Source organism: Melanotaenia boesemani, chromosome 11 (genome assembly GCF_017639745.1).
Source record: "Melanotaenia boesemani isolate fMelBoe1 chromosome 11, fMelBoe1.pri, whole genome shotgun sequence".
NCBI lineage: Eukaryota > Metazoa > Chordata > Actinopteri > Atheriniformes > Melanotaeniidae > Melanotaenia > Melanotaenia boesemani.
Window position 1 is genome coordinate 25966772 of NC_055692.1, and position 14470 is coordinate 25981241.

The 14470-nt window shown below is 40.3% G+C and overlaps 1 protein-coding gene across 1 annotated transcript in view; it reads right to left on the reverse strand.

Moving 5' to 3' along the window:
* The window catches only part of slc15a4 (solute carrier family 15 member 4), a 32870-nt gene that overhangs the window by 11612 nt on the left and 6788 nt on the right, over positions 1-14470 (reverse strand). The window contains 2 exon segments of the mRNA XM_041998546.1: positions 7754-7912; positions 12443-12623. Coding sequence (XP_041854480.1) covers positions 7754-7912; positions 12443-12623 — 340 coding nt within the window.

The following is a 14470-nucleotide window of genomic DNA, read 5'->3' on the forward strand; positions in this document are numbered from 1 at the left end:
GCCTAAATAAAAAGAATAAAAAATGGTGAGAAATGGCCCACAACCACCAAGAATTTTCAACAAAGTTGCACAATTAGTGCATTTCTGACAAGTACAAACTCTCATCTTTTGATAAAAAAAAAAAACATTGTCGATGTTGTTTCTGTTCTTTTCTCAGAATGTGTAGATTCTATTTGTAAAAGCATAAGAGCATTTCCCTAGCCTAGCTTTATTATATTATAGTTACTGCAAGAACGTTCTCCAGCTTCTCATGATTCCTAATGAAAGGCCATTTCTTCTAAACCCTTTCTTCTTTCTTGAGGCCAAGGTTCACAAGAAATGAGAGCCAGTTAACAATGTGAAAAAAAGACCTTGAGGTTATCACTTCCAGCATCAACTCATCTAACCTCCTTTGATGCAGTTCTTGGAATTTTAATCATATTCCCCCAAAGAATATCAGTAAATCTTTTTCTCAGAGGAAAGCAATCACAACTGAAATTCCTGTGAAGGATTATAGACAGCAACACATTGACGAGCATGTGTCTCAGGATGATAAAGTCAGCAGGAACAGAAACAAATATTGGAATTAAGACACATTTCATGACATTCCTACAAAATTTCAGGGAAAAGTTGGTCTGGCTGTTGTAATTTAAAATAAAATAGTTTTAGAATTGTATTGTTTTCTATGAAATTCTCTGTCTTCTGTAAGTAGAAAGATTAAAAACGGGGGAGCTGAGGTGAGCTCGGCTCCCCTGAAAAGCAGAGAAGCTCCCCTAAAGACATTCAACTGATACGCTAAAGTCCCACTTGTGCTCAACCCAGAAGACGGATACGCTGACAGATTAACAGTTTCGTCCATCTCTAGTGTCTCCTGGGTCCGTAACTTAACCCTGAAAACAGAGCAATACCACTGGAAATCGCGGGGATAGTGCTAAGCAGAATAGCTGACATGACCAGTGAAAGAAAAACCAGAGAAGAGGAACAGGAAGGAGGAAAAAAAAAAACAAAAAAAAAAAAAACAGAAGAATGAAGACGAGGACTAGTGTAGAAATTGCACGAGCTTTTGAAAAAGGCTCTATGAGTGTTTAGGGTGTGCTGGGTGGTTGGAAACAACTTCATAGCTATGCATTACCACTGCCAAACAGTGACTGAAACTGACAATGGATCGCAGGATTGCACTCTGACCTCAGCACTGCCCACTAGTGGAGGAATTGTCTTAACCAACTGTTGCAATGTAAAAGACACATGAAGGTATAAGGGACGGCGATGTATGATAACGTTTAAAGCGGATGTCTCTAGGGGAGGTCTCTAGGGGAGGGACCAGACAATGAGTGACTCAACAGACCCCTATGATGAATAAAAACGATGGATCCAGGTTTCCCTTTCCCGGACGAGGGTCACTGGGGCCCTCCTTTGGAGCCAGGCCTGGAGGTGGGGCACAGAGGGGAGCACCTGGTGGCTGGGCCTTTGCCCATGGGGCCCAGTTAAGCTCAGTCCAAAAGGGTGAAAAGGGCTCCCCCTCCTGTGGGGTCACCACCTGCAGGAGGGGCCTCAGGGGTCGGGTGCAGTGTGAGCTGGGTGACAGCTGAAGGCGGGGACCCTGGTGGTCTGATCCTTGGCTGCAGAAGCTAGCTCGAGGGACATGGAACATCACCTCTCTGGCAGCGAAAGAGCCCGAGTTGGTGAGTGAGGTTGAGCGGTTCCAGCTAGACATACTTGGACTCATCTCGATGCACGGCTTAGGCCTGTCCTTGAGAAGTGCTGGACCCTCTTCTATTCTGGAGCTACTTCACGTGAGAAGAGCCATGCCGGTGTGGGCATACTCATTGCCCCCGATTTGGTGCCTGTAGGTAGGGGTTTAACCCGGTGGACGAAAGGGTAGCCTCCCTCTGCCCTTCAGGTGGGGGAATGGGTTCTGACTGTTTGTGCTTATGCACCGAACCACAGTACCAACCCTTTTTTGTGTCCTTGGATGGGGTGTTAGAGAGCACTCCTCCTGGTAACTCTGTTGTTCTGCTGGGGGACTTCAATTCTCACGTGGGTATTGACAGTGAGACCTAGATGGGGTGTGATTGGGAGGAACGGCTCCCCGATCTGAATCTGCGTGGTGTTTTGTTACTGGACTTCTGTGCTCGTCATGGATTGTCCGTAACGAACACCATGTTCAGGCATAAGAGTGTCCACATGTGCACTTGGTACCAGGACACTTTAGACTGCAATTCGATGATCGTTTGTCGTTGTATCATTGGACTTGTGGCCGCATGTCTTGGACACTTAGGTGAAGAGAGGGGCAGAGCTGTCAACTGATCACCACCTGGTGAGTTTGTACAGATGGTGGGGGACGATGCTGGTCAGGCCTGGCAGACCCAAACGGGTCTGCTGGGAAAGTCTGGTGGAGTCCCCTGTCAAAAATAGTTTCAAATCCCATCTCCAGCCCACCTTCAAACAGCTGAGTCCGAGTGGGCTGTGTTCTGCGCCTCTGGTTGAGGCGGCCAAATGGAGCTGTGGCCGTAAGGTTGTCTGTGTTTGTCACAGCAGAAATTCCCAAACACATTGGTGGACACCAGCAGTGAGGGAATGCCCTCAAGCTGAAGAAGAAGTCCTATTGGGCCTTTTTAGCCTGTGGGATTCCGGAGGCAGCTGATGGGTATCAGCAGCGTAGGCGGAAGGCAGCTTTGGCTGTCACTGAGGCAAAAACTCAGGCATGGGAAGAGTTTGGAGAGGCCATGCAGAATGACTTCCGGACGGCTTTGAGAAGATTCTGGTCCACCACCCAGTGGCTCAGGAGGGGGAAGCAGTGCTCCATCAACACTGTGTACATTGGGGATGGGGGGCTGCTGACTTGGGACATTGTGGGTTGGTGGAGGGAATACTTTAAAGACCTCCTCAATCCCACCGACACGTCTTCTGACGAGGAAGCAGAGTCGGGGGACCCTGTCATGGGCTCTCCCATCTCAGGGGCTGAGGTGGTTATAAAGCTCCTGGATGAGTTCCCCCTGGAGTTCCTTAAGGCTCTGGATGCTGTAGAGCTGTTTTTGTTGACATGCCTATGCAGCATCGCGTGGACATCAGGGACAGTTCCTCTGGACTGGCAGACTGGAATGGTGGTCCCCCTCTTAAAAAAGGAGCACACCATTCAGTCCCCCAAATACAGGGGGAACACATTCCTCTGCCTCCCTGGAAAGGTCATTCAAGGGGTCCCGGAGAGGAGGATCTGTTGGATAGTTTAACTTCGGATTGAGACTTGGAGAAGGCATTCGACCGTGTCCCCAGGGTACTCCATGTGGGGGGGTGCTCCAGGAGTATGGAGTGCTGGACCTTCTTGTACGAGTTATCAGGTCCTTGTATGACCGGTCCCAGAGCTCGGTCTGCTTTGTCAGCAGTAAATTAGATTTGTTTCCAGTGAGGGTTGGATGCTGCCAAGGCTGCCCTTTGTCACCGATTCTGTTTATAACTTCTGTCAACAGAATTTCTAGGCGTCACTGAGGTGGTGAGGGGATCTGGTTTGGTGGCCTCAGGACTGGACTTTTTGAGGATGATGTGGTTCTGTTGGCTTTATCGCGCTGTGATCTTCAGCTCTCACCGAAGCAATTTGCAGTCGAGTGTGAAGCGACTGGGATGAGAATCAGCACTTCCAAATCCGAGACCATTGTCCTCAGTCGGAAAACAGTGTAGTGTTTTCTTCAGGTTGGGAAAGAGGTCCTGCGCAAAGTGGAGGAGTTCAAGTAGCCCAGAGCCTTGTTCACGAGTGAGGGAAGGATGGAGCAGGAGATCGACAGGCGGATTGGTGCGGCGTCTGCAGTGATACAGACTCTGTATCAGTCTATCGTGGTGAAGAAGAAACTGAACAAAAAGATAAAGCTCCCGATTTGACAGTGGATCTAAGTTCCTACCCTAACCTATGGTCAAGAGCTGGGGGTAGTGACTCAAAGAATGAGATTGCAAATACAAGCAGCTGAAATAAGTTTTCTCCGCAGAGTGGCCAGGCTCTCCCTTAGAGATAGGGTAAGAAGCTTGGTCATCCGGGCGCTGCTCAGAGTAGAATTGTTGCTACTCCGCATCGAGAGGAGCCAGATGAGGTGGCTTGAGCATCTGGTCAGGATGCCTCCTGGACGCCTCCCTGATGAGGTGTTCCCAGCACGTCCCACTGAAAGGAGACCCTGGGGAAGACCCAGGACACGCTGGACAGACTATACCCTCCTGAACAGGCTGGCGAATGTGGCCGGGGAGAGGGAAGTCTGCCCTTCCCTGCCTACTTACTCAACTGAACCATGCGACTTGACCCCAGATAGATAGATGGATGGATGGATGGATGGATGGATGGATGGGTGTGTGTGTGTGTGTGTGTGTGTGCGTGCATGTATGGACCCAAACCTTGCTGTTTTCAGTTTTATACTACACCGTGAACATAGTGCACAGTGCATTACTAGAATTTTTTTTTTTTTTTTTCTCTCTCTTTCTTAAATGAGAAAACAAAGGGATTTTGACTTTAGAATTGGGTCACCTGCATTAAGGATCATTCAATCTTGGGCTTCATCCTTGTCCCTGGTGTCTGGAAATTTATATGGATTCTCTGTATTTTTTATTATCTACTGCAGATGATGAAATATCCCCATACTTAGGGATTACATGATTTGCAAATCATTGCATTCTGTTTCTATTGACATTTTACACAGCATCACATTTTTCCCCACAGGTTAGTTTGTTATGAGTTACCCAGCTGCAGATGGAAATTTACAAGATGAAGTTGTAGAATTATGTATCAATATGATTTCTATGTATTACTTCTAATGAGTATGTAGTCTTTTGTGTGTTGGAGGAAGCAGGCAGTATACTGTAATAAGTATTTCCTTGTACATGTTAATTCATCGTGGTTTAAGATAACAATGTGGTTAACTGAACTTTGAGGTGAAGGGTTTATGACATGAATTGTGCTGTATGTTTGACTGGACAATCAGGTATAAATGAGGCAGTCTAATATAACTGCACATTTGTTCATCTTATAGTCTACTATAACTGAACAGTGATGTCAGTCATATGCCTAGAGTCAAGGCAAAGCTGCTCGTTTCAACTGTCAAAAGGTCACTTTATCCATTGTCCATTTATAAATGTTCCTAACTGAACACATATTACTGAACAATAACTTGCAAAATTGAAAGAAAAATCTGGATAATCAAGTACCAGTGGATGGTTTGTGCGAATTATTCTGGATACCAACTCACAAATGCATTAAGCTGGTGTTTTCTGACAATGAATCAAAGTTATTCAAGCAAGGAAACAAACATCTGTACACAAACTATAGGCCAGTGTCATTCCCTCCTTAATTCCACAATTTTCAAAAATCCTTGAAAACTAACAAAATACCAAAAAACCTAAATAAATGTGAACTACTAAACCAGAGTCCATATGGATTTTATGCAAAGTACAACTTCTTTCAAAATAATGGAACGGAAGAAATAAATAATACATTGGATTAAGGAAAACTTCCAGATGGCATATTCATAGACTTAAGGAAAGCATTTGACATGATAAATCATTCAATAGTTGGCGGAGTGGCACACAGACACATACAAAATAAAGTCGCAAAAATATATCCATTACTAATTAAATTAAATAGGTCCTGTATGATGAATCACTATTTTCTTTTTCATTAATACTACCCTTCTTAACATACTGTATGGAGGTTTGGGGCAACAAGTATAAAAACACACTACTAATATTTCAAAAGAGGGCAGTCCATATAATACATAAAGTCAGTTATCTGGAACATACAAACTCTTTTTTTACACTCTAAATTACTAAAACTCCAGAACCTGGTTAATTATCACAACACAGATTATGTGCTATAAATTTAAAGCTAGCAAGAACCTATTATCGGCAATATACAATTTTTTTTTTTTTTTTTTGCCAGAGAGATTTGGGGGTATAATTTATGAGGGAACATAAAACTTAAAATGCATTTGGTGAGGACTACCAGAAAAGGTTTTTGTGTGTCTGTTTGTGGGGTAAAACTGGGGAACAGGCCAGGCAAGATACACAAGCAATGGCACTCAAACAGCACAGAAATTGGGAGTAGTAGTCAAAAAATTTGTTTGGTTGTTCAAAAAATGTAATCCGGATAAAAGCTATCCAGATTTGGGATTCCCATTTTTCAGGACGGGGGATCACATAATCCATCTTACTTTTATTCCGGTTATTCAAAGCAACATTGGAGTGGATCACCTGTTTTTCAGGATCACCAAATCTGGATTTCCAGCATGTAAATCAATGCGGGCTTCCAGCTATGTGAAGAACAACAGGTAGAAGAGATGGCATGGGATCACTTTGCGACAACACACAGGAAATCATGAAAATCTACTTCTACGTATAATTTTATTACTTCTCATTGGAGGAGAAATATAAAACTAATTTGCTAACAACTACATTGTGGATATTTCTGGAACGTCTTAAATAAAAAAGCGCAATGTCCCCCCTCTGTGACAACGTTAATGATGCATGGTGAGGAACCGACCAACCTCTGGCAGTCTGTCAGAATGAGGGACTGACGGGACGTGTAGTGAGAGATGCAATCGCGAGAAATTATGAACAAGTTCTTTTCTGATTATGCAGTGATGAATGACAGGAAGATTGATTATTGTATGTGTGTTTGTTATAGAATTTGTTTGGGGTTTTATTTCCATGGGGACAAGATGCTATGTTTTATTCTTGCTTTACTATGCTGAAAGGTTTAATAGGTAACCTTTCCCTATTTTAACCACTTTATCACTGTAACGGTTTAACAACTCAGGTGCAAAATAAATATTAGCATATGCACCGAATAAAAAGTTCTATTATCTCATTAACTGTTAGGGTGTACGACATGTTCTTCCTGAAATCTGCCTTGTAATCCTACCCGTTGTTGGGATCAGGATAATCCTGTTTTTTTGGATCAAAGTTATCCGCATCCTACTCAAAAGTTTTGAACGACCCAGACTAAGGGGTTTTATACAGGTAACAACCAGGATTGGATTACGTGATCCAAGCCAATTTCGGAATCCGGATTTCCCTTTTGAACAACCCATTTTCAAGATTTGATCCTATCTTATAAATCCAAGTGGATTACGTTTGAACAACCGGGCCGACATGATGATTGTTTCTCCTAACAAATACTAAAATATACGCTAGGTATTATTATTGATTTTATCATCATCATTATTATCATTGTTATTATTATTATTATTATTATTATTATTATTATACTATCATTATGACCGTTACTGTTAGTACACTTATTAAAACTATATAGCTCTGTGACAAACATGTATTCTTTAAAGAGATATTTATTTATAAAGTGAGCTTTATTATCATTATCACTTTTATTTCATTATAAGATGATGCAATGCCTAGCTATTATCATCAATAATGTAATTTACTAAAGTATAATGTAATAATTGTAATGTACTAGGGTCGGATTAGCTAAGCTTATGCTTCCACTCACACCTTTTGAACTCCCCACCTTTTTTTCATATTTTATCATTATATTCAAATAAACTTCTCGAACAAGTTGCTCAAAAAGGGGTTTAGACATTAGTCTTCACTGCATTCTGCTTACAAGCTACAGGTTTTAGTTCACAGCCTATTCAGAGTGTTTCAGTGTGAAGACATATGAAATAAAGACATCCATACCCTCACTAAATGTGTGTAAAAGGGTAGTCTGAATCACATTTACCCAGTTCCAGAGTTAAATGACAGCTTTTAACACAGATATTCCTTAGAGGATGTCAAACAATTGTACCTGCAATGCTGGCAAAGACTTCGCTGATTCCTATCAGCACATATTGAGGCACTTGCCACCATATGGGTAAATCTGCTGCATAGTAGATAACGTTGCCAAGCACCTGGTCAATGGTACCATTTGATTTGACGATCTCCAGGCGTTTGGTCTCCAAAATACCTGATTGGGTTGAGACAGAAAAACAGAAAAACACATTTAGATGAAAGGTGGGGGGAAAAATTAATGTGCAAAACAAATGTGCATGCATGTACAGTTACATATTCTTCAATTTAAGGATTATATATTTCACAACACATTTTTTAAAAAAAAGAAAAAAGGTCCTTACCAGGTGATTTAGTAAACTGCCAAAATTTAAAAACAAGTAAAAAACAAAACCCACCCAGTGACTCGATAGCTTGTTGAACCATCTTTACAGACAATAACTGAATATATTTTTCTGTATGTTATCAGTCTCTTACATCGTTAATGATAATTTTGCCCAATTTTTTTTCTTTAAAACATTTTTCATTTTGAGATTTGATATTGCCCAAATCTCTTAAGGATCTTCCCAGCATTCCTTTTAGGTTGACATCTGGATTGTTACTCTGCGATTGCAACACCTTGACTGTTTTTCTTTTTACTCATTCTGATGTAGAACTGCAGCTGTATTTGGAGTCATTGTCCTGTTGCATGACCCAGTTTCCACCAAGCTTTATCTGTCAGACAGATGGCATCACATCTGACTCGACAATACTTTGGTATACAGGGGGGTTTCAATTTTGATTCAGTGGCTGCAGTTCACAGGTCTTGGGACAGCAAAACAAACCCAAATTATCAGCCCTCTTTTAACGTGGTTGACAGTTGGTATGAAATGTTTGTTATGATGTCCTGTGTTTAGTTTTCATCAAACATGGTGCTGTACAATAATGGTCTATATTTGTGTCGCATTTTACTGTACCTGGAATGATATGCGAAGCGCTTTACGTTATACATTCACACACTGATGGTGAAAGCTGCCATGCAAGGCGCTCAACCACGACCCATCAGGAGCAATTTGGGGTTTGGCGTCTTGCTCAGGGACACCTCGACATGAACACGACAGGCCGAGGTTTGAACTAGCAACACACAGGCTACAAGACATCTCCACTTTGACCTCTTCGCTCCAAAGGACATATTTTTCATGGAGTCTTGTGATTTGTTCAGATGCAACAAAAAGAGAAGAGACATCCATTTAGCAACCCTTCCAAAACAAGCTATACATTTTCAGTATTTTACTAATTGCAGTGTCATGAACTCCCTTATCGTTTCTTCCAGATTAAATGGCAGCAACATTTTCTTTTATTAGGATCATTGCTGACGTCTTTCTTCCTTAGCAATGTGTAAAACACACGGTGTAAAACACATTTTTGCTGGTGAATTCCCCAGACCAGCAAAAATGTCTGCTTTTATGGACATACTAAAAATTGTTGATGAACAATTAATCAAGTGCATTTGATTAGTGGAAGCAGTAGGACCCAGCCCGTCCTTTTTAATTCCTATGAAAGCAGTAAGAGTATACTTCGCTTTTCCACAAACTGCTTCTGTATTTAGGCTTTATTTCGTTAATTAATAATGCCAATGTGATATCTCCTGCAATGTTGTATAGATGAAGGTGTATTTACCCAAGTTAGGACCTAGTAAGGACCAGCAGATTTTTGGTTTTATGTCCTGATACATAAAATCTTAGAATTAAAAGTATAATTTTTTTTATAAATACACAAATGTATAGTAATAATTCTGAAACACACTTACTGAAAGAGTTAGAAATTTAGAAATAGGGAGGAAGACACACTTGTTTCATCACTTTGACATGCAGGGCACCAACAAACAGCCAAATGCAGCAAAAATCAAACTGTTCAGTGACAGCCCATTAAGGATTTAGCTAGTTTTAAGGATTTCCTACCACTTCATTAAGATCACATCGGCACGCTTTCGTATTCTGGCAGTTAGTAATGGGACAGTGCAGACAGCTCAATAATAACAACCAAGCAGTTGTCATCAATTGCTTCCGCCTCTTTAAAGCTTTATTCGATAGCTATTATCGTGTACCCAGCAGCTATTTCTAGATAACTCCCAGAGACTGCCTCCGATCATAACTACACTTAATGCTATATTTGAGAAGAGTTCTAGCCTTGTAATCCGGATATCCAATAATACCAGCTGTCCATCTCAGGCAGTTTAGCCACTGGTTTGCCCAGAGCGAGTCTCGCACATTAAACACACATCCTCACAACCCCAACTAAACATCCCACATTAAACAACTCGGTATGATTCTCAGGAACTATGCCCTAGCTTTTTTAAAACAAATTAGATGTTTTTAGAAAAGTCAAGAAGTTTTAACCAAATTATTAAATAAAAATAAGGGAAGGTGATAAAATGTAAAAGAAAAAGACTTTTCATAATCAATGTCTACACAGCTTTTCAAAGATGGTTTCTGTAGCCTTCATGTGTGTTAAATCTGCAAATGTTGTACATAAATGACGAGAAAAGATTCACTGGCAGCCTGACAGCTTGTCTTCAGCCCTCTCAGCACTGCATAGGAGGTCCACCTATCCTCATGCTGTGAAATGTGTCCGGACACGTACTATGAAACCATGTGAAATATTGCCGCACCAGTCTTGACAAATTCCAGCAAATTTCATACACAAGGTGACAAAAGTGATTCTAACGCTGAGCAGCAGTGGTTTGGTCAGCACAGGGAGCATAGAGCAGCAGGCTGACAACTGGATATTCATTGGGCAAAAGAAAGCACAGCGGCATATTCACTATAATCAATCTGCCTGTCTCTAAGAATCGTTTCAGCTAGTAGAAGGGTAGAGATAAGTGCTGAAGACACACAAAAAGCCAACTGAGTATGCAAGTCAAAATGTAATTATAATGTAAGGTAAGTCTCAGGATGAAATAAATGTAAAACGGGACAAATGTGGAGAAAATTATTCAAATCAGCTGCAGATACAGTCTCATTATGAAGTCTAAATGGCTCCTTTGAAAAAGCAATGTACTGTATAAATCTGATGTGATTCTTAAAATCCAGGTCAGAACTGCACACTAGTTGTGTATTCACCTTGTATTCTGTGACCAATGCCCACTCCACAGCACCATCTTAAACCTTTTCTCTCCACTCCCAGAACTCCAAATTGCATTCTGCAGTATTCTAAAATTATTTCCCTTGAATTCACATGCAAGGTTTGCAGTTTTTCCATGAAGCCAAATGGAAAATAAATATTAGAAGAGCTTTTAAAAATTGAAATGAACATGTTGGAGCGCCATCCTTAGTAGGAAATAACACACTCACTGAAAAGAAAATGCTACTTGACACATTGCGCATTTTTACTAAATACAGCTATTATCACATCACACTAACTGAAAAAGGATGCTTTGATTGGCTAAGACAGACTTAAAAAAAAAAAAAAAAAAGTCCAATAAAATGTGTGAAGCTGCCCATAAAAAAAATAGGAAAAGCTCAAGGATGACATTTCATTCCAGGACATTTTTCTCTCCATCACAGACATTCAAATTGGTACTGCTCCCTTGAAATCTCTAAAACATGAATTTGGTTTTTGAACCTCAAACGATATGTAAATAAGGTGGCATGAATCAGCTATTTGAGCAGATCAAAACAATGTCTTTCATGATGTAAGCCGAGCTTTTACCATATGAAAAAACTAAATAAATTTAGTTTTGACATATGGCAAAGTATTCTGTTTGAATTGATACTGAAAAGACATTTAACAAACATGTTTTAAACTGTACACACCGGTTTATTGAGCATGTGGCTTGTTGCTAATGCAGCATACCTACTAACAACAACTGTTTGCGAACTGATTGTTTATAACTATGTTACTCTAGAATTGAGAAAATGTAAGCGTTCTGGAGTGTTCTTTATATCTATAACTGGTACTGTGGGGTTAAATTTTATAATTGGCATCTTTATGATTTTGTTTTCTTCTGACAAAAAAAAAAAAGACTGAGTCACCCCTTATACTGTTTTCAAATTTGATTAAGTGCACGATTAATAGTCAAACATCAATCAATATCTAAAGGTCACTAGTGCACATTGCGTCTTTACACGTAGAGGATATAATGTTCACCTCCGAAAAGAAAAAGAGCATTGGTTGTTGAAAATAGAATTAACATTGATTCTTAAGGGTGTTAGCCTTCTTTCTACCTCCATCTTACCCTGGATGTATCCTGACTGAGACTTATTTCCAAAATAATCAACAGGAGGTTAAATGAGACTGAGGAGCACTGCTGCATATGGGTGCAGGAAAAAGAAAAAAAAAAAAGGTCCAACCTCTGTGCTGGTGGAGGAGGGTGTTTTTGTTCAGTGACAGATGATACACAAGCGACTAACCATCTTCTGACTTCTTAAAAATGCAACACACTACAGGTATTTGTTATCCAAATGCCTAAGTCATAGTCAGGACTGCTCAAAAGTTGGTTTTCTGACCATTTTCAAAGTATATTTTAAACAATGTAACTTTAAAAATTCTCAAAAGTGGTGTTGAGAAATAAAATGAGTAAATACTGTACACGCACAACTAAGGTTGTCATTATCTTTCCCATAGAAGTACTGACTTTGTGGCATTTACCAAACAAAAAATTTGTTATTTTGGTGTTGGCTCATTTAAGTGATGGTCTGATTGAGAACATCTCTGGTACAGCACTTACCCGCTGCCACAGCTGACCACATGACAAAGAACATCCCCACTGCAATCCTTTTCAGAGAGGAGGGCAGCAGGCCACGGCGTTTCAGGATGGGGTCCACCACTTTGTCTTTAAGGGGAATCAGCATTAGGATGAGCACTGCGTCAAACATGGTGAGCCATGCGGCCGGGAAGCGGAATGTCATCTGGGGGATCCAGAGAAGACAGATAAGATAAATATGTACCATAAGGAACAAAGCATGACAGCAACTGAGAGTGTAAAGTGCATTCTAACACAGTTCACAGTGTTTGTGTTTGCATGTGTTGTTCAGGGAGCACACTCAATTCTTGGTACTGCTTTGGCACCCCCAGGTGGTCAAATTCAAACATAATTTAATGAACAAATAATTCATTTTCACAGGTGAAGAAAGCCCACAGTCAAATAAATGTGCCCTGAAATAATAATAGTATTATTATTTGCATTGCCTGCAGGAGCAGCCATAGTACCGGTAGCATTCTGTTTACAGCATGCATATCCATAAAAGGTGATAGAGTATATGGTAAGCCATTTCTTCAAAATAACCTTTGAACAGCTCAAATCTGAATCTACTGGTATGAAATGTGATCTCTGAATGAGTAACTGGGGTTGTGTTACCACAACAGATGAAATTAAGGAAAGCTCTTATAAGCATACAAAGCACCTATAAATTCAGGCATTATCACACTGCGACAACAATGAAGTGAGTAAACTGTTGGTGCTTTTTTTGTGCAATTCAAGTTCCAAATGCTATTCCAGCTTCTCGTGTGTCTCTGGTGTAACACTTATGATAGCATCATTTACCCTCAAATTCAATTTCAACTACTAGCAATCAAGAAGTGTTTGCTTCTTGTTGGCACATTATTGTTATAAAAATGACAGGAAATCTTACATGAAACAACCTCTTTGCCAGGAAAAGCCCGATATAAATGATAGAAATCACTGTGCTTTAAATCTTCACAGCTTATAAAAATGTGTGACTTTTGTAACAGTTATTTCTTAGTCTTGTTATGAAATAAAATGACATAAACACTGGTCAATATTATAATGTAGTTTTAATTTTTAGAATTTTTCAATAGAAAGATTTGTCTCTACAAAAGAGGCATGAATAAGCATTAAGGATTTAATGTGAGTGTAAGCAGCTGCAAAACACTGAGTCCTTCCTCCACTTCTAAGGTAGCATCATTAGTATGGGTCACATTTCTTTGGATAGACCATATTTGTTCAGGTTAGCCATTGAAATGTGTCAGGTAAGATGAGGGAGCAAATCAAAGAGGCATCTAATCTCACTTCCCTTTTGATGTTGAGCAGTGTCAAAGCTGGTAGCAGAGAGAGCTTAGTTCCTCTTTTGAGACCAAATAAACATTGTGGGAAAAAATAAATATAAAAAAGTAAAAACTTCTTTAACTTGGTTACAAAATGTTGAGTAAAGGCAAGTAAGCATTTGTTTAACGTTACAAGTATGAGTATATAATAATTTAAAGGTGGCATATTTGTGACAACTGTGTGGTTTACAGAAGTGTTTCACTTCACATTTCCTTGAACTCAGTACACTTCACCACCTCAAACAAGTCTGTTCAGTAATGACAACGGGCATGGTACTGTGTACATATTACATGTTCTAGTCTGTGCCACTTTATTGCTTTGAAACCTTTGCTTTTTGAGGAACCATGTATCATGTGAAGCAGTGGAGAGAGAGCCATCAAAATCCAGCAGAACTCAACATATAATCTGTAGGAGTGAGTTACATCAGCAACAATCGTCAGGAAGCATCAAGTGGAGGCGCTGCTGTGGAGAGATACAATCGCAGGCAGGTTGCTAATCTGCGAGGTATTAGTCTGTAAAGTTCTGGCTTAATCTCCAAAGTATTACAAGCCTGTGCTGCTGCCTCCAACTGTTAACCTGCCATTGTGTGCCAGTGTCCAAATGACTCCTTTACCTTCAGCAGTAAACATTTAGTACAAAACCACTTATTGAAAAGCAGATTAGAATCCCAAATTATTTTGTATTAGTAGT